General features: G+C 45.2%; 1 protein-coding gene across 1 annotated transcript in view; it reads left to right on the top strand.

The window, feature by feature from the left end:
- Positions 1-21,629, top strand: part of rt (Protein O-mannosyltransferase rt) — a 59,474-nt gene that overhangs the window by 31,721 nt on the left and 6,124 nt on the right. Inside the window, exons 12-16 of the mRNA XM_050196034.3 lie at positions 7,101-7,197; positions 7,284-7,376; positions 11,023-11,137; positions 16,146-16,246; positions 19,806-19,922. Coding sequence (XP_050051991.1) covers positions 7,101-7,197; positions 7,284-7,376; positions 11,023-11,137; positions 16,146-16,246; positions 19,806-19,922 — 523 coding nt within the window. The remainder of the gene's footprint in view (positions 1-7,100; positions 7,198-7,283; positions 7,377-11,022; positions 11,138-16,145; positions 16,247-19,805; positions 19,923-21,629) is intronic.

Here is a 21,629-nt window from a genome sequence, read left to right as displayed (position 1 = left end):
GGGGGGGAGGGGGTGTCATATACGTCTGGAGACACACGGAAATTCTTGATATCCTCGCCTTCCTCGAATAAACCCGGGGGAGGGGGGGGACAGAAGACCTATGGGCCCCGGGTGCCAGACGACCTAGCTACGCCACTAACTGCAAGTGTCCCGTTGCTGCCATCACTGCTGTAAAAGCAAAGAATTCAGAGTTATAACGCACTTGGTATAACGCCGGAACATAAAACAGCTTATGCCATTGGACGAGCGCTATCCAGTGTTGACGCCGTTCTGCTTCATACGGGCGGCTTGGAAACCTGTAAAACTTTGTTCCTCGTGAGTTGGTGTACGTGCTGTTGCAGCCCACTACTCAACAGCTCGGGTTGCACTTCGGCATTGCTCAGAAAAGGCAACAGCTACGCGCGAAAGAGTGAACATACAGGGTTTCCGAACGCAAGCGGGCCGGTCGTATCCTACCGGTTCCGCGCTCGCCGCCGCGAGGGGCGCCCTAGTAGGCGCGGGAACTATGTTCGCAACCTGCCTATGGCGCCCGACGCGTACGCACGGCCGTGTACGAGGGGTTCTTCATACGTGCCGGTTTCCGCGTGCTCGGTGAGGACTGTAAATTCTGATGAATGTGACGAAGCCGTTGCCGGTGTTGCCGAAGTTTGGAGCGAGCTGTGAAAATTTTCGGGACATTCGAATCAACGGTGGACGAGTTTGTGAGTGCAGATGATGGTGTCACGACCACGGTAGAGCCCGGAAGCGAAGACTACATCGCCGACATCGTACCGAGCACAAATGAAAGTAGGCACATTGAGGAAAGCAACTATGGTCCTTTGCCCACATCCTCCGAAGTGATTGGTGCACTCGCATTAGTCCGGCGCTTCTGCACGAATGCGGAAGGTTGCGGCCTCAGCTGCTCCGACTCCTTAGACGTGGGAAAGTGCGTGCGTCGCAGGCAGCGAAATTGCCCAAGCAGAAGAAAATGCAGGACTAATTTATGCCAAACTAAGCTAGTTTCGTTAATAAAGTGATTTTATAAATGGTATGTGCTTTTATGACATCCAATTATTTAGCAGGCTTATATCGAATTATGCTCTATATCGAACTGATAGGCGTTTTTTTGCGAGTTCGATATAGCCGGGTTTGGCTGTAGTACAGTAAAACCTCGTTAATTCGAGGTCCGTTGGACCGCGAAAAATCATCGAATTAACCGGGTTTTCGAATTATCAAATATGGACGAAAAACGAGAAATAAACGTACGAAATGTGGCTGAAACGTGACTGCACCTTTATTTCACCTGAAAAACGGTCACTTGAAGTAGTCATCGATGCGTGACTGCTTGGCGCGGTAGTTAGCCGCACCGTAGGCTGCGTCCTCCAGTCTGCTTACAGTGCGCAGCAATTCACTGTTACCGCCCGCCGCTACACTTCACAAAACTGCGCACAACGTTGAGCGACTCAGTGACTGCAGCTAAAGCTGGTGCTCGGGCGGGCTCAACATCGCCTTCACCTTCGTTGGAAGGTCCGTTGTCACATATTTCTCCTTCCAAGTCGGCATAAGACGTTTGGACATCAAGTTCTGCGCTCAAATATTCCGCAAAGGTCAATCCTTTGCTCTCGTCGCCGTTTTCTTCGTCGAAGTCGGTCATGCGTGCACACATTGACTCTCCTTCATCATCCAGTGTGCAGTTAGCATCAGATGCATCCTCGGAACTGTCATCTTGTTGCTTGGAAAAACCGGCGTGCATAAAGCAACGCCCGATCATATCTCCCTCCACCTGCTTCCAGGCGTACACGATTAGGCAAATGGCACCCAGTAGGTCCACAGAATATTGTTTGTCGTTATCATAGCACAACAAGATCCTTTTGAGCAAATGGCAGCGATAACTCTTCCTCGCTTGCAGAATAACGCCTCGGTCCATAGGCTGCGATACAGCTGTAACATTCGGCGGCAGGAAGACAAGCCTAACTGCTGTCAAGTTCTGCATGTCGGTGTGGGCTGGGCGGTTGTCAACAACAAAAACAACTTTGCGTCCCGCGGCAGCAAACTTACGGTCAAGGTGCCTCACATACTCCTCGAACAGCACGTCATCCTTAGGAGGAAGTCGTGCGTTCTTGAAGCACCGAGGCTTCTCCACTTTTCCGATGATCAGCAGCGGGAGTTTGTGACTGCCGGACATATTCGCACCAAACAGAACGGTTATTCTGTCCTTGGGTTGTTTTTTTCCTGTGACTACTGCATCCTTTGGGGCAAACGTCTTCGTTGGCAACTTTTTATAAAACAATGCGGCCTCGTCGATGTTGTAAACATCGTCCTCCGCGTACTGCTGAAGCAGCGGAGCCAATGTACTCTTTTTCCAATTCTCGACAACATTTGGGTCGACGCTCCCGCTTTCGCCGCACACTGTCACGAACGTGAGGTTATTGCGGTCTTTAAATCTGGACAACCAGCCGTTGCTGCACTTAAATGCTTCATGGCCCAGCCGCAGTGCAAGCTCATCGGCCTTTTCGCGCAGCAGCGTGCCATTCACAGGCAGGTGTGCTGCATTTGCATGCTGAAGCCACTTTATCAAGGCGTCTTCAACGTCCGGATACGTAGGAAAACGAATCCTTGTCCGTCGAATGCGTTTTCCCGTAGGCCTCGAGGATCTTTGTCTTATTCTTCAATATCGTCGAAAGGGTCGATAAAGGCACCTTGTGCTTTTCCGCCAGCTGTGTTTTGGAGCTCGTCCATTTTTCAGCCTCCTCAATTAGGCACACTTTCTGGCAGAGAGCCAGTTCTGTACTTTGGAATTTTCTTAACACCAACACCGTGCACGTGGTCAAGAATAACTAGCAGAGCACAGAACACGTCTGGTCGCGGCACCGAACAATCAAAACACTACGAGCAATGCCTTCCACAAGCTAGACAAAGAAACAACGGAAACGGAACCAGAAAAATTTTGACCTAGCGGCACCTGGTTGTTGCTTTGTCAACTAAAGCTAGCCTCCAAAACCGGCTGTAGCACTGTGCAGATCGCTGAGGCACAACAAAGCACCTGAAACAGGATGGATGGATGGATGATTGAGGCTCAACCCTTTGAATCGGGCGGCGGCGGCTCGCGCCACCTAGCACAGAAAGTTGATTTAAAGTGCCGCCTGGCTGCCACTCCGGCAACTATACTGGCCGCAGAGACTGGCACACTAAATTTTTTTGTTGCGGATCACGGAGGCACGAAAAAATCACGGAGGCCATGGTTTAAACTGACGTATTATACGGATTTGGGCACGCTGGCTGTTCAAATTATCTGGCAAAATTTGCATGCAAACTGTTGGGACCGCCAAAAACCTTCGAATTACGCGGGATTTCGCATAGACCGAGTTCGCATTAACGAGGTTTTACTGTATGTTTAACAAAAACACAATTCCCTCATTCCAAGGTTTCATTACTTTTCACTGTACACTTAGAATGCTTGTTTTATCTTATACCAAACTGCTAGATCATTCATTGTTCATCATGTTAAGTTATTCATTGTTCAATGTTTTATTTGTGCCTTCTTTCACTTGTGTGTGCTGTGGTCATTGGCATCTTGCGTGGCACTATTATCACTTAATTGTCATCTGGAGGTACTATTGTTCAGACTAAAAGCAAGCTGCTGTCATGCTAACTCAATCTTTTTCTGTAATTTAGTTGTTGCTACACTGAGTTGTGTTTACAGCATTGTTTACACATATTGTTTCTCAATATCCCATTATATTGGAATCACTGTAATGTGATCTGTACTGCCAATAATTAGTAGTAGTGCTAGTAGTTAGGCTAGGCAAAATTGATGTTATTATTCTTTTCAAGCTGGAATGTTAATTCTACATAAGTGCACGTATATGAACAAGAAATTACTTGCCAGCAGAAAGCAGACTGACTGCAATATATGTTGGTTGTCTCAGAAAATCAGATACTAGAATTCAGAGGTTCTAAAGCAATTTTCCATAGCAGGACGCAAACTCATCTACAATGCCCATAGCTGTTTTCTTGTTAGTGTATTATTGGTGCCAGTTTGAGCATAGCTTTTCAAGGAAGCACAAATCAAATGCAGTATATTATGAATATGATGTCTGGCAATGACAGAGGGTCGCACCATCTCATCCCAGTGTCATGCTGATGCCAAAGCTCAATGTGATGATGGGCAGCGCAATACAGTATGAACTCCAAAAGGGAAGGTGAGGTCATGTTAGTTGTGGCACTATAGCATCTTATTGCTGATAACTCCGGTCATATAAGTTGCATTGAGAAACTTTTGTTGGAAAAGATTTATAAGATGCCCTTTAATACCAGACAGGACTTCATGAGCGCACTGCAAGCGAACAAGCAAAAATTTTCCAGTCCATGGTTGAATGGGAAGCACATCGGGCTGCTTTGCTGAGGGAACATGGTTCGAAACCAACCGTCGAACCAACTTGGGTCGCTGAGCATGGGGCAGTGTGTACATATGTGCCACTCTTCCATGAACCTCTTTCACGCTGACATGGGTCACTGTAGTGTGAGGATTGGGGGGCTCAATCCCATCGCTCGTAATCAGTTGTCAAGATTGGAGTCGGTCATGAATTAGATGGTAGCTGGCCCATGCCGTCATCCAACTTATCCACGCTGAGTACGTTGTTGAAGGGAAGGACTGCTTCTCATCGAGAACGAGGAATATGGGTTTATTTACAGTATCCACATAAGGACGTTGCAGTTCATCAGTCTAGCATGACTGCGAGAGAAAGTACACTGAGCAGCCGCACAACAGCGGTTTATAAACACTCGGTCCTCAATCGATCCCAAGGTGGGGGAAACGTTTGACAAGGCACCGTATACGAGACTCCTCTCTGTGGGCGGGACACACACACACTCACACACTTCTTTGTGCGAGGTTCACGGTCCCCAACCGAGGCCAGACGGCCTTCGCAGAGCTCGGGGCTTACGTCAGGAAAGGTGCCTTTTATTCCCCGAGCTGACCCCCACAGCGCGGCCGCCGCTTGCCCATTGTCTTGCGTCTTGAATGGCGCGTGGGAAGGGGCCTCGGACTACGTTCCCTCGGGGACTCCCTTGTTCACAGCAGGCCCGGTCGGCGGTGGCGGGTTCAGGCACAAAGCCTGCTTCGTCGAACTCATCTTGGCTCCAGTGACAGAGAGTCGAGGACGTGCGTATTTTTATCTGCACACAGTCGACTTAGTGACGCCGTGGTTAGAGGTTTGCGGTGGCGTTCGAAGAAAAGTTGACGCCGCTGTCGCAACTGGCTGTCAAAACTTGCATCTCAGCGGGCCGTTCTTAACAGTAGATGTGGGACTAGGTACCGTGCCATTCTTCACTGAAACTCTCTGAAATGAAACGTCGACTCGGAACACTGGGTATGTGCCATTCCTCAATGAACCTCTTTGGTACACTTGGGTCACTGGGTATGTGCCAATAGGTGTGTGCCACTTTTGAATCAACGTCTGTGAAGCCAACTTGGGTAATTAGGAATGTGCTGTTCTACAATAACAAAAAAGATCTTTAAATTTCTCCGATGTTGGGCAGAATTGAACCCACGTCACATGGTTTCCTCAAAGACAGCAACCCGATGCTTTAGTAGGCTGTGCCACAAATGCATTGTATATGAACGTCTTTCACGCCAACACTTTAGGCAAGCTGCACCATGAATGCACTGGGTAAGTGCTACTTTTCTGTAAACCTTTCACCAACTTGGGTCACTGAGTATGCGCCACTAGGCATGCGGTAAGCGAGGAAACAATTCTCAGCGTCTGCAAGCACCGGCGCACCACACTTTTCCTCTCGAAGGTCACGTGTGGATTTCTCTGCAGTGCCACTAGCTGGCACAGCTTGTCCAGAAAGAAGTGCGAAAGAGGAGTTTGGCAATCGCACAACGCATTTCTCAGGGTTCACACGCGCCAGCGCGCCATGCACTTCAGAGGCCATGAGCTGGCTTTGTGGTGGCACCGCTAAATGGCGCCGAGTGTTCTTAGGGGAGCATGAAAGAGGACTCCTGCTGCAGTATACGCCTCATACATACCGTATTTACTTGCATAGTGATGGCACCCCTGAATTTTGTTCGCAAAATTCGATATTTTTTCTTTCCCGTGTAATGATCGCACCCCGAACTTGCCGCAGCAATATATCGTGTGCCAAGTCTAGCTAATTATGGGCGCACTTACCATTTGTCGAATGCTGTCGAATGCTACGCGAACTACTCTTCAAGACATACCAAGCGGTCTGCCGGCACCAAACATTCTTAAGCAGATGCCCCATTTCATTCCTTTCATCACTTTCCGCATTTCCATTGAATAAAAAAAGCTACAACCAAACTTGCCTTGGCTTTATTATTTGTAGCCTTTATAATGGTTGTGGTCAGCAACAACAATAAAAAGGTGCCTTTTGATTCCTCTCGTCTGCATTTATGGGCACGCAACAAATCGCGAGTGGCAACGATAATAGCTACGTTTACACTGATATGTGAGAAGTGTACCCTATTCATACACCAACGCTTGTAACACAGCTAAGATATTCGCCCACCCTTAGCGGAAACGTGCCGTATTAGGATAGTAGTGAAGACAAATGCCGCAGTTTTCTTAGCATGCCCACCATGTGTTTCTATGTCACGGGCAGCTAAGCGCACCCATCTCTGTTTCTGTCCCCTCAAAGTGGACATGGCTACGTTATTCCTGTGAAATTGCCAATATTAACAATATTATTCATTACTGATACGGAAGAAACTGTTCCAATGCACGTAATGTACTCACGAGAAGAAAAAAAAAACGCGTTCAGCACGTTCGGCTTGCTACGCCGGCCGCTATTTTTGTTTTGGTGTTTCGCACTGTTACAGCAGCAGCCGCCTGTTTGTTGACCTGTTGTCATCCTGCAGTAAATGCGGGACGAAAAAAAATTTTTTCTTTTCGTGGGAAATTTCTTCCGCGTAATGATCGGGCCCCTGAATGTGTGTCAATTTCTTAAACAAAAAAGTGCGATCATTATGCCAGTAAATACGGTAACTAACGCTATATTGATTAAATCCTAAACACATTACCATCGGTAGTCATGGTGAGATGGGTTCTGCCGAAGTTTTTCGTAAATTCCTTATGATTGGTGATTTTCTCTTTCAGCCATGATGTAGCTTCTCCAATGTCACCTCAGCACCAGGAAGTATCATGCTATATTAATTACAACATATCTTTCCCATCGCAAAACTTGTGGAAAGTGGTGAGCAACATTTTAATACCCAAGCCTTTATCTTACGTCTTATTTCAGTAGCAGTGTTCAACACCTGGTTCTGCTTGACATTTCAGGACATTGTGAACAGAGACACAGAAGGTGACATCTGGCATACCATACATTCGCATGTGCGACTAATTCATGTAAACACATCCCAAGCTTTGAAGGTGAGCTGAAAGCCATGTTTCAACAAAAATTACCCTGACGATTGTATGAGCCATGGCTTGCTGCACACTTAAAGGAGTACTCACTGAAAATTTTTATTTCTTCATTGGATAGCTGTTAACTCAGCAAATATGCTATAAAGCCTCATTTACTTGAGAGTGCAACAAATGTTGAGCTCTCAAATATGTTGCTGCTTCATGTAAACAGCTTAAAACAGGTGCCAAGTGCAGCGCGGCTTCAGACATGAAAGAGGGGACTATTAATGTCACTGAAACCTCATATTGAGGTCTTGTGGTTCCAGAAACCATTGACTGTCTCTCTCTCTCTCTACACGCTATGACCATGCTGCTGAAGTTCATTAATCACTCCACGGAACGAGAGGGGGAAGCGTGTTCTGCTTCTCCAAGAGCGGCACACAGTTGGAACGGCTAAGCTGGTAGCTTTCATAGACACAGCCATTGTAAGGCCTTCAGCCACCACACAAGGCTGACTGGCGTGCTCTTGAGTTGTTTGTGATACCACAAACTCCACTTTTGGTGACATGAATAGTCTCCCATTTCACTTCTGAAGCCACCCTAGTTCTGTATTCAAAGCTCTTTCTTTTTTTAGCGAAGCTGTATATGGCTAGGTTCTGAAAATTTTTGTATCCGTCTATCGAGTTGCATTGACAGAGAAAATAAAGCGTCATTCTCTATCCACCAATCATGACTCATTTTCGTCACTCTAGCGACGTTATCAGCAGTTGCACTTTGGACTTGCTATGGACAGGACGCGCATAGTTTGCTCTGAAGAAGAACGTACCCTCAAAGAGTGCCGACTTGAACAACAGCGTAAACAGGCGCGAAAGCGACAAGAAGCTGCAGCCGCCGAACATGCAGTGGCCGACAGATCAGGACCATTGAGAAGCTCCTCTGTTACCGACGAAGAAGTACAGAGGGCCATCTGGAGCATCAGCGGCAGCAGCAGCGAGAATATGTGCAGCGACAGCGGGCGAATATGACCGACGAGGAACGGGCTGTGGATGCCAAGTGCAAGTGTTGTGCCCATCAGGACCCCGAGTACTGTGAGTTGGAAAATGCAAGGCATCGACTTGGCTACAATGCATCATAACGTGTGTGGTATGTGATAGACGATGGTTTTCCAAGGACTTGACCACCATCGGTGGCATGCGTGGTCAACATCAGTGTGAATGTACGGCAGTGGCATTGCGGCAGTGTGTGCACTCAGGGTCCCGATTGGCACAATGCTTGCGCATGGCCTCCAACGCCCACTCCTCGCCGGTCGTATTTGCCCACTGTAGCCGCACATATTCTCGCTGCCGCTGCCATTCCAGACGGGCTCTCTGTAATTCTTCGTTGGTGTACTACAGTGACCACAAAGCTATGGTCGCTGTGGTAACGAATGAGAGAAAAAGCAATACGATAACAACCACGAAGTTTTATGTACATGTCTTTATTCAATCAATATTGCAGTAACTATATAAATCAATATAGTTATCACAATAGTCATCCCAATACAGCTTTGCTGCTTATCCTTTGCAGAGCAGAAAGGGAGTAAGTTTTTTTTTTTTCTCTCTCTTTGCCGATGAACACAACCTTTGTAGGATGTAGCCTGCTACTGTTGCTACAATTCTACTAACCCCCATTTGCTTCCTGTTAGGAAGTCCCCCCCGACAGTTTTTACTTCGGGACCTCAGGCTTTGTTTGTGTTTTATGTGTCCTACTGATAAAATAATTTAACTCCAACTCTGCAATTGCTACAAGTTTTGAACGAGTTGCATAACAGTTGCTGTTAATTATTTGCGGCACCCTTAAATTAATGCTTTGTACCATAATTATGGAGTCCGCAGCTATATATATATATACAAAAAAAGTGGGACACAAGTCAGTTCACCTTTAAGAGCTATGTAGCATTCACAAAGTTGTGTCTCACTGAAGGCATCTTTAGCTGGTCATTTCAGAGTGCTCTAGACTCTTCTTGCAAGCAGCATTGTCTTGTGCTGGTGAAAAGAGCGAGCATGCACGTTGCATTTGGCTGATTCTTTTTGATCACTCTCCTCCTGCGTTGAGTGCTCTCGGGTGCTCCAAACCCTGTTATCGGAGTAGTCAGAGAGATTTAGAGTGTTTCCCGCCACGTCATCACAACACAGCATCATCACTGTTGGCGACGATCTACTGTAACATAAATAGATTCTCGTCCCACCAGCATGTATACCATTTCTTCCCAGTAGTGCCAGGAGCGTTGGCTAGGCAAAATTGGATGTTTGCTGTATGGTTACATGGTTTTGCATCTGCCATTTCCTCCGAGAGCAAGTCACATGTTCAGCTTGCATGTTCGTTTTCTTCTACTGAGCTCAATGAATGGCGGATCTGCCCAATTTTGATTCGGAGGATTGAGGCGACCAGTCGAAGACACCATAAGTGTTTGTAATTGTGGGAGCTAGCTCTAAGGATGTTGCTTACATTTAGAATTTTATAAAAATTGGAGAGCAGACTATACAGACTTTTATAAAAAGGCTATGAGCATAGCGATGGTGGCATTTTTTCAGATGAGTTCCTAGGCGAGGTAGTAAGACTCGAGTTTCAGAAGACTAATTAGCTACAATTCACTCATTAACATTTTTACTAGTGCCTTGGGGGTAGTTGCCTATATGGCAAATTTGGAGGCAGTCACATTTCCATGCAACCCTCCTTTTTTTTAAATCTTCAAAATCGCACCTAGTTTGAGATATTGATCATAAAATTTCAATGCTCAATCAAGGCACTATCAAAACTGAGCACACCAAGAGTGCAACAAAGGCTGCCACTATCATATCAGATGGAAACGCCCTGTGATGAAAAGTGCAACGAAGTTTGAAACTGTATGTCATGGCCAGTCGCAACAGATACCGATACGGCACGTCCTGCCTGGCAAGCAGCTGCTGCGACTTGCCATGTCAGTATTTACCTCGACATGCCATCATTCAAACTTCGTCACGGGGTGTTTCCATAGTCTAATGTAGCAGTGGGCTGTGCTCATGTTCAGTATTGCCTAGGTTGTGCGTTGAAATTTGATGATGAATATCTTGAAATAGGTGCTATTTTCAAGGTTAAAAGGGGGGGGAGGGATTGCACTGAAATGTGACTGCCTCCAACTTTGCCAAATAAACAACTGCCCCCGAGGCTCTAATGAAAAGTTAATTCACAAATTGTTGTTAGTGTTCTGAAACTCGCGTTATTAGGGCCAAAGTATGTCTGCCTCTCCTTGGTTCTAATTTGTAAGTCCCCGCAAAAAGGGGCGGGTGATCAAATGGATTGGTGGTTGGTAAATCGTAGCAGTGGGTGGCATTTCTTCCGCCGCCCACCATTTAGAGAACCCTGCCTAATCATGAATCTCTTTGGCAACATTGTCATGTATGCTTATAACAGATGTCTGATATCAATTATTTTTGTGTTAGATGCGCCTTGCTATAACAATGTTCAACTAACAAAGTTTAATTCTTGCATCTGCACTTTTACATTCTCATGCCTGTTCTCTCATTGTCACCTGCTGTGCCTTCTCTTTATTACCCTCCCACCTGTTACAGAGTGTCTAGCTAGTGTCTAACTTGCATCATGCCAACCTGTGTGCCTTCAATTTGCATAAATGCTTTCTCTCTTGTACTTTCAGTTCAGTGGCAAACAGCTTCCTGACTGGGGATTTCACCAGCATGAAGTTGTCACTGATCGTTTTCTTTCTCAAGATGATACGGTGTGGAATGTAGAAGAGCACCGTTATACGAAAAGTAAGTGCCACAGAGTCATCTTTTCTGAGAAAGACAGCACAGACGGTAGACTTGCAAATTATTTTACTATTTTAGTTGTGTAGTTAGGGTACAGTCTAGTTGCCCAAAATACAGAAAATTGAGAGAGTCGCATTTTAATGAAACCTGTGCAGCTGCGTTGCATGAAGGTGCCAGTATATTGTCGTTCTGTGTCCTTTTTCAAAGAGTACTGGCACCATTCACTTCAAAGCAAACCGTCTAGTGATCAACAGGTCTTGTGGGCTCAGCTGCCATACTAGGGTCAGTTGTGTCACATTTATTATTTTTATGAGAGCACTGCCTTTAAATAAATATTCTCCACTATTGCATTGGTGTCAGTAAACTCGCTTGAAAGGGTAGCAAGTGCTTTTGGGATTTATGCAAACAGGTAAATGCTAAGCAAGAAGGCATGCCTGCACATGTCCGTGTTCATTATTGCGTATAGCTGGCATAATTGAGGATTGGACACCATGTTTCATGCTGTAGGCTGTTATGTGACTGTGCTGCAATAGCATACTGAAGCCTAGAGTAGTGAAACCTAGTGGTACGACTTCAGTACATTATACTCGGCCTCACTTATTCCAAGGAAACTCAGTGTAGGAATATATATGTGTACAGGGTGTCTACCAACCGGGAAAACCGGGAATTCTCAGTGATTTTGAATAGTCTGAAAATACTCTGGAAAAACTCAGGAAACTTGGGTTTCTATCAGGGAAAATTAGGTGTAACTTTATTGAAAGGGAACGAATGTCGCTGTAATGCTGGCTCGAGTAACAAGGAGGAATCGTAACAAATCTACTTAGACGCCCGATAATTCGGACAGCTTTGCAGCACCACCACGTACCCCATAGAGTCAATGTATAAGAACGTTTGAAATTTCGGGCACAGAACCCTTCACCGTCCGATTTTCCTGACATTTTTCCGTGACCGCAGGTCCGAAATGGTATTAATCAAATAAAGCCACCACCGCCAATATTTTGATTACCTCACCGCCTCAAATGGTGCTCTCGCATGCAGATCCACTTGCATCCGTAGGCTACTGTCAATGGTCAGGCGGTGCAGTGATAGACTCAGCCATCAGCGCCACCATGTTAGTTCCGCGAGACACTGAGGCGGCCACTGCTACGGAGGCATGCATTTGCGGTGCTCGTTTTAAATGGGTTTTGAAATTACTGAAATGGGTTTTGAAAACGAACCCATCAAATGGGTTTTGAAATTGCCTTAATCACAGTTTAAAGCAATCTAAGACATTGAGGCCCATTTCGGACCACCAACGCTTGAGAAAGAACGTCAAATTTACGACTACAACCATGTATATCGTGTAAAAGAAGTAAACAACCTGCCATGATTGCTTAGTGGCTAGGGTGTTGGGCTACTAAGCACAAGGTCGCGGGATCAAATCTCGGCCATGGCGACCGCATTTCGATGGGGGTGAAATGCGAAAACACCTGTGTACTTAGATTTAGTTGCATGTTGAAGAACCCCAGGTGGTCCAAATTTCCAGAGTCCCACACTACAGCATGCCTCATAATCAGAAAGTAATTTTGGCATGTGAAACCCCATAATTTAATTTTTTTTTAAAGAAGTAAACAGCACGGACATCGCAGCGAAGTGCTTAAACTAAATTATAGAGCTTTAGGTGCCAGAACCACGATCTGATCATGAGGCAAGCCGTTGTAGGGTACTCTGGAATAATTTGTACCACCTGGGGTTCTTCAACGTGGACCTAAATCTATGTACACGGGTGTTCTCACATTTTGCCCCCTTTGAAATGCGGCCGCTGTGACCAGGATTTGATCCCGTGACTTCGTGCTTAGCAGCCCATCACCATAGCCACTAAGCAAGCATGCTTATGTTGTCGAACTCAAAGTAAGCTAACAAATACTTATTTTATGCCACTTAAGTGAGCAAATACGGCCGTGAACATTTTTCAACTGTCATTTGTAACTTCAATACATGCGAGCGTTCCTTGCACCTCACGATTGTAGAGTTTTTGGTATATTGGCAGGCAAGTGCTTTCCTCTCCGTTGACAAAGTGTCTCGAGCATATTCTGGTATTGTCGTTCGGGCTTCAATGTGAGAGGTCATCACCACTGGAATGTAAAAGAGAGCAATCAGCTGAGACTAAACAGCATGAAGTCTGAACATATGTGTGCTAGCATATGCGAGAGAAAGGCTAATTCGCGAATACTCGACGTGTGAGGTCTACTTGTGTACTGCAACCTTAATTCTGTTGTTCTAAGCGCGAGAAAACATCGGCATGAATGAGCCCAGTTCCAGCAGTTGTGTCTTGATCTTGGCAGAAAGAAGCTGCACATTGGCTTATTAATGCCCAACAAAAAGCACAGTGCATACAAACTCCAGCACGGAGCAGTTACAAAGCTAGATTTGACATGTAACAACCACTGCGCTTTTGTTTTGGAGTGAGACAAGCTAAACAACAATCTAAAACAATATACAACAGCAGGAATCAGTTTATGCACTTTTATGCAGTTGTCGCTTAATTGTGCATTTTTACAAATGTTGCTGCTGGGTAGTTTCTTTTTTTTTTTACATTTGTGTCTTAGTTTGTTTACCAGAAATTCGCAAGTGCGACACGAACTGCAATGACCCACTTCAGCCGCCGGGTTGCTTCCCACAGTTTTGAAGGGAAGCGGTACAATTTGATGCCGACATCCCCTTCGCGGTTGTGACAATCTTTAACGCAGCAGTATCTGCGCTTGTTCATTTTGTTATTTTGTTCACACTTTTAACGGAGGAGCTGCCAAGAGGCCGCGGTGCATCCATTGGAAAATGGAAAAAGCAAGCTTTCAGGCGGGCCTGAGCACACCACAGACAATGGTGAAATGGCAGTGAGAGGCCTACTCGTGGGTGCTCACTGCCGCTGCTAGCTGGTGTGACATGTACAGGCAAACTTCATTGCAGAGTGCTAGTAGCCACCACCGCGGCAGCGCTAGGCCTAGCTGCTTCAATGTTCGCTGTTAAGCCTCTTGCCGTTCGGTGCACTGTTTTTCATTAAAAGCACTGTCAGCAATGTGCCTCTCCCTTTGTGGTCCTCGCAATTAGCTTCGAAGCTCGAAAAGCATGGTGCGTTGCATGATGCAGGTTCCTGAGAGTTAGGTTCGCCTTAGTAATGTACATGGTGAAGCATATGATAAAGTATTACGGTGAAGCAAAGCAAGCATGGGAAGGGGCAATTGTCACGGGAAGCAGTTTGTACTGTATTCCTTAATTTTACAACCGTGCACCCACCATCTCCTGTCACAGTACGAGCACCGATATGCCTAATAAGTGTACTGGCAGGCATTCAGAGCTTTTTCGCATGTGCTTGTGGCGATTTTAGCCCATAAGGGCAGTAAAAGACATGCATTCATTTTGTCGAACTGCCCGATTTTTTTAATGTCTTCGCGGCCCCCAGGGAGTTCTAAAAATCATATGTTGACTGTAAAACTGACCCAGAGGGTGGTTCAAATGGTTCGTGGGGCGAACGTGCATTGGAAGGAGGGCGAGAACAGAAAGGACCTACGCATTGAGGAATGAACGGGAAAGGAAGCATGCCGCCGTTTTTTTAAAGGACCTTGAACTCAAAAAAAAAAAAAAAAGTATTGACTGACGCCAAGATGCAGGTGTCCCTAATACAAACCAAAATAAACTCTTTCAAGTAGTGAAACGCAACACTGAGGCATTGTGCGCGGGCTGAGGGTATGTCAGGACAGTTGAGGTTGACTTAATAGCTGTTGAGAGAGAATCTCGCTTGTGACAAAGTTCAGGCCTCATACCAATGAGCTTGTAATCAATTGATAGAAATAGCTCATATTCGAAAATATTTGCTTCTGTGTGCATCTCCTTTTCATTCGTATTTGAGAATGTTTGACTCTATTTGCAATGGGTTTTACCATTCTTTTTTTTTTTTTTCGAAGATATATTATTTGCTGTGCCTTTTACTAACCCCTCCCTTCTGTTTTCTTTTTGAATAAAGTAAGCACTACTCCTGACTACAAAAACTGGATTAAGTCGTTTTATTTTTTAACATGCTTTCTAGAGAGTGACAGCATCGGGCGACATGGTGTCAGCCCGCCTTGACATAAAACAAAGTTTTGTGTGACTCGGGGAATTTCGGCAGAAATACTCAGGGAATTTGGAAATATCAACTTGGTAGACACCCTGGTGTAGTAATTTGCTCTTGTGTGCACTGAACTATTTCGACATTTTAGCAGCCAAGTTTCAAGAGTTTTTACTTTATATGAAAATTAGAAGCATATGATAATATCGTTCTAATAGCTTGTTTATATTCTAAGCCTGTTTTGTGACAATACTGCTGGTAACTGGGATAATGACAGCAAATCAAGGAAGTGATATATAACAAGAGGTAAATATGTCTTTTGCTGCCTTGGCTAAGGCTTTCAATTTTTATGAGGTCACCGGGAATTACTAGGAGTACTACTAATTACTGTTGCTCTTTGAATTTCTGCATAGCACAGGATTCATGGGCATCATTCTTAAAAAACATGAGCAGAAACTGAAACGGCTGACCTGTGCTAGTGTATTGCATTGATTGATGTTGACTGCATTTAATAAAAATAAAATTTTCTCCTTCCCAGGCCTTGTACCGTGCTTTGCTCAGTTCAGTGGTTACACTTAATTTTTTGTGCTATGCAAGCATGTAGACTTGCATTCAGTGAGCTGCAACAAGGTGCCTTTGATCAGAGGGGCTCCAAGACTGCACAGCACTGTTATATGAAAAATTGGTTTAATAAATACATGTAATTGGAACGGTGCTTGGTTCTCCAATTTTTTGTATGCCAGCACCACTATGCAGTCTTGGAGCCCCTTCGACCACAAGCACCATGTTGCAGATCATATTGAGTGTGACTGTAGCTTCGTACATGAAACATGCACATCAAAATGGCTGCAAATTGTGTCCTGTGATTTTTGCCATTATGCTAAATAAGCAGTCAATTTTTAACATGCTTACTGTGTGTAATTGTAGATTCCGATGAAAAGGAAAGAGAGCGTGACATGGTCTCAGCAGAATTTGTGCCACTGCAGCCTACGCACCTGACATTCTTCCAGAAGATGTGGGAGCTTCAGGTAAAGCAGCTTGTTAGAGAGAGAGATCTTGTGTTTTAACTTTCAGCACATACTGAGCTGATAGTGAAAAGGGCCATGGACTTGTCATAATTTGCGGCAAAAATTTGCAGAGTCATCATTTGTCAGAAGAGCCTCGCTTGAATAGTATGAGGGATAACGCGGTGCGCTCCTCATAGGTTTGGCTGTCGGTGCTCATGGAAAACAACTCACTGAAGCCCTCCTGGACATTCTAAAAGCACTCTCGAAACGACATAATTTTTTTATTGTCACACTAATAACCTTGGGCAAGCAGAAAGCACAGAATGGTTTACAGATGCTATCTTTTTACCGAATATGTACAGTGAACGCCTACTGCACGCAGACACCGCGATGGAGTCCCCCGAACCGGTTTGTTGTGTGAAAGATAAGCATTCGCTGAGAGCAAACTGTGAAATATGTTCTCATAATGGGCTGTCTACATAACCAAATGGAGCATAACAGAATGAAGCCTCAGTGCAGTGATCGCATACACTTGCAATGACCGGCTGCGTATATGCATGTATGTCTGCGCACAATGTTTTGCTTTTGCTGCAAGTGCATTTTCGTACCATGCCATGAGCTTAAGGTTACGGCACATGAGCATTTGACAGTACACAAACGACCACTGTTGTGTGGACACTATCAGATCTGTTAAAAAAATAATTTCGTTATAATTAGGGACTTCGATACCTACGGCAGCTTGTGCTGTCGCTCGCAATGATCCAATCTTTTTTTTTCCTTCTATATTCTTGGATGTTTCAATATCATTATTTGTCAAGTTGCATTGCACTGTATGTTTATTGGTCTTCTCGGCAAGCAATTTCCTGCTGCTTCTTTTTCTTAATCCAGTACATTCATTATTTGGTGCTAATACAAACATGAACATAAGCCATGCATTTTTTTATGTGCTTCTTATCGTTCCTTTTTGATTCCAGTGAACTTGCCAGTATGTAGTATCAACTAGTTCAGACCAAAGCTTCATGACATTAGCCAGGCAGTGTGCGCGGGTGAGCGTCTTCGTGCGCGCTTACTGCTACTCGCCGAACATTGCAGCCCTGACGCTGTAGCAGAAATCTTCCTCGCGAAGTGCTTGCTGCACACTCGAGTTGTAGCCAATGGCTGCTTGCCGGTTCTAAGTTTTGCAATATAAGCAGGGTGTCTACCAACCAGGAAAACCGGGAATTCTCAGGGATTTGGGATAGCCTGGAAATACTCAAGGAAAACTCAGGGAATGTGTGCTTCTCTCAGGGAAAATGAGCAGTAATGTTGTTTAAAGGGAACAATCATTGCACTAATGCTGGCTCGAGTAACAGAGAGAAATCGTAACGAAACCTCTTTGACGCCGTGTCGACCGCTGGAGGACTTGCCAGTGTACAGTCAGCGACCGACTTTCTGCACAGCCGATAATTTAGACGGCTTCGCGGCACCAGCCACGTACCTTATAGAGTCAGCTATTGTATGGGAACGTCTCTGAAAACGTATCTGAAATTTCGAACCCAGGAACCCTTCGCCGTCTGATTTTCCAGACCTTTTTCCGTAACCGCAGGTTTGAAACGGCATTAAACGAAGCCACCACTGCCATCTTGATTACCTTGCCGCCTCGAACCGGCGCTATCGCACGCATATCCGCTGGCAGCCATAGCCACCACCGCGGCAACGCTAGGCCTAGCTGCTTCGACGTTCGCTGTCAAGCTTCTTGCCGTTCTGTGCCGTGTTTTTCATTGAAAGAATTCGCCGCTGTCAGCAATGGCACCAACTCCGCGTTTGTGGTCCTCGCGATTGGCTTCGACGCTCGGAAAGCACGGCGCATTAAATAATGCTGGTTCCTGAAAGTCAGCTTTGCCTCAGTACAGCAATGTTACGTGGTGAAGCATACGCGAAAGTAAGTATTACGGTGAAGCATTACAAGCATGGGATGGGGCAATTGTCACGGAACACAGTATGTATTCCTTAGTTATAGACGCGTGCACCCGCCATATCCTGTCACAGTACGAGCAACGATATGCCAAATAAGTGTACTGGCAGGCCTTCAGAGCTTTTTCGGATGTGCCTTTGGCGATTTGAGCCCTTAAGGGCAGTAAAAGACGTTCATTCATTTTTTCGAACTGCCTGAATTTTTGGACGTTTTTGCGGCCTTTAGGGAGTCCGGAAAATCAGACGTTGACTGTACATGACTAAGAGGATGATTCAAGTGGTCCGTGGGGGCGAACACGCGGTGGAAGTAAAATGAGAACAGAAATGACCTACGCATTGCAGAATGAACAGGAAAGGGAGCATGCTGCCGCTTTGGAGGAGCTTGACCTGAAAAGCAAAGTGTTGACTGATGCTGAGATGCAGGTGTCCCTCATCCAACCCAAAATAAACTCTTTAAAGCAGTGAAAAGCAACATTGATCCCTTATGTGCAGGCTGAGAGTATGTCAGGACAGTTGAGGTTGACTTTCCAGCTGCTGAGAGAGAATCTCACTTGTGGCAAAGTTCAGGCCTCATACCAATGCACTTGCTATCAGTTGATAGAAATATCTCATATTCGAAAATATTTGCTTCTGTATGCATCTACTTTTTATTCGTATATAGAGAAGGTTCGACTTGATTTGCAATGGGATTTACCATTTTTTTTCGAAGATATCTTATTTGCTGTGCATTTTACTAACCCCGCCCTTCTGCTTACTTTTTGAATAAAATAAACACTACTCCTTACTATTCAAACTGGATTAAGTTGTTGATTTTTCTTTAACGTGCTTACTAGGAAGTGACAGCATCGGGCGAAATAGTGTAAACCCATCTTCACATAAAACAAGTTTTGTGTCACTCAAGGAATTTTGCAAAGGCATTCAGGGAAAACCTGAAAAACTCAGGGAATTTGGAATTGTCAACTTGGTAGACACCCTGATAAGCTTCACGCAGCTTCTTGTCCTGCGGGTATGTGTGAAGGCTGACACCAGGCTCCGTTGGGTACGTCCAGCAGTGCGGCACTGAGCAGTAGCCTGCCATGTTGGACGCCTTCAAAGGCAGCCACTACCTATTATAGTGCTTTCAAGTGTTGTCTTTTCCAGTGGTGGAGCTTGCCCCCAATATTTTGAAAGTTGTGATGATAAGACAGATGTCTTGACAAGTGAGGGTAGCGAATTTTTATGAAGATATTATGCCTTACATGAATGCACTTTCATATTTATTTTAACCCTCCTGAAAGCATGAGCTTCAGTTGTAGGTGGCAAAGTTGTTACATCATTGCAGATATGTCTATAAAAGTGGCTGAAATGTAGCTCAATGTTTTCAGGGAGCATTAGAAATAGAGGGTGCAAGTGGCTTAGCTCACTGAAAGGGGAGGATCAGCAACACTGCATGTCATTTACCCAAAATCCGCTTGGGTTCTTTTGTATGCAGGGCCAATAGCATCTGCTCACTTTTGGTCTGCAATTTCTAAAGCTCCCTTGCAATTGAAAGGCCTCTTATGGTCATAATACTATGTTGCTTTGGAATTCTTTTCATCAAACACTCAGCAATAGATGTAATCAAAGCTTTTGTTTTTTGCTTTTTCAGTACAAAATGTTATTAGTAAACCAGGAGAATGTGCAGGACCACGTGTACAGCTCTGAACCAATGGAATGGCCACTAATGGTTCGTGGCATTGCATACTGGATTAGTCCCGTCACCAATGTAAGTGTCTAAGGTGTATGAAGAATTCTGCTATAACTGTCTGAAAAATGAATGAGAAACTGGGCTCTGATCAACATTATATATTTGATGCATACAAATGTATGGCAAAAGGAGTTTTTTCATTAGGTATGCTGCCAAAAAGGTTAGGTGTGAGGTGCTTGTTTTTTTGTCTTTTATATGAATTCAGAGGTTTCAATGGAACTCGTGCTTTTTGAAAGTGACCAGAACATTTCCTAAGTTAGACCCGTGGACACTGTGCTACTACAAGAAAAATTCTTTTTTTCTTTTTATTCTTTTTACAAGGTGTTACAAATGTATAAAAGGGTACAAGGGGAGCACTCTAAGAGGCTTTACCTTGTCTTGGTTCTTTCGTGCACAAGGAAAGTCTGTTGAAACCATATCAAGATGTGTCAGATATTGTTTGTTCAGGCTCCTTGTTCATGTTGAGCAAGTATTCTGCAAGTAACATAAGCTACACTTCTTCACACTGGGCACTTCTAGGGCACTGTATATGCTGTGGTGTCATCGCCAGTGGTGGTCCGACTGCGCTATTTGCGCCATTTTGCTACAATTCGACTTGCCTGCTCCTGGCTGCACCCACTCAAGTGCAATTTGCGCCAACTGCGCAAAAGGGCTGTATCTTTGCGGTTTCACTCCAATGCCATGTTTTCAGTAGGGTATGCTACTACAGTCAACGACCGATTTTCCGGACGCCTGATTTTTCGGACATGCCCCATAATTCGGACGCCTTCGCAGCACGCCTCGGTATACCCCACAGAGTCAATGTATACGAACATCCGAAATTTCGGATGCAAAAACCCTTCACCGTTCGATTTTCCTGACTTTTTGCCATGACCGCAGGTCTGAAACGGAAATGATGGAAGCTGCCACCGCCGCCATTTTGATTATCTCGCCACCTAGACTAGGCGCTCTCGCACTCAGATCCGCTGGCAGCCACAGCTACTACCGCGACAGCGTTAAGCCGAGCTACTTCGACGTTCGCTACCAAGCTTCTTGCTGTTCGGTGCCGTGTTTTTCATTAAAACAATTCGCCACTGTTAGCAATGGCGTCGAAGCTCGGAAAGCATGACGCCTTGCATAATGCCGGTTCCCAAAAGTCAGCTTCGCCTCAATACAGCAGTGTTACGCGGTGAAGTATACGCAAAGCATTGCGCTGAAGCGTACAAAGAGCGCGAAGGGGCAATTGTCACTTGACACAGTATGTATTCCTTAATTATACACGCGTGCACCTGCCGTCTCCTGTCACAGTACGAGCAGCGATATGCCTAATAAGAGTACCGGCAGGCCCTCAGAGCTGTTTCGGACCTATCTGTGGCGATTTGAGTCCTTGGGGGCAGTAAAAGGCATGCATTCGTTTTTTCAGACGTTTTCGCGGTCCATAGGAAGTCCGAAAAATCGGACGTTGATACAGAACTATGCAAATCGATTTGTGAACATTCAAATGATTCAGTTTGCGACTAGATTATCTACAACTATATGTTTCGCATATTTGGCGAAATACTCGACTGAGGTCAATGCATTGCATGCAGCCTTACCAGGGCGCTCGGTTGGTTTCACGACAAAAAAAAATTTAGTTCTAGAGTTTTTACATGGTGAAACCACAATCTGAGTATAAGGTACGCATGTCTTGGTACAAGGGTAGTCCGTGTCATCAACTCCAATCGAAGCAATTCCTATACCCGACGC

This window comes from Dermacentor andersoni, chromosome 1 (assembly GCF_023375885.2).
Source record: "Dermacentor andersoni chromosome 1, qqDerAnde1_hic_scaffold, whole genome shotgun sequence".
NCBI lineage: Eukaryota > Metazoa > Arthropoda > Arachnida > Ixodida > Ixodidae > Dermacentor > Dermacentor andersoni.
The sequence above is the reverse complement of the archived record's forward strand: the minus strand, read 5'-3'. Positions and strand labels throughout refer to the sequence as shown.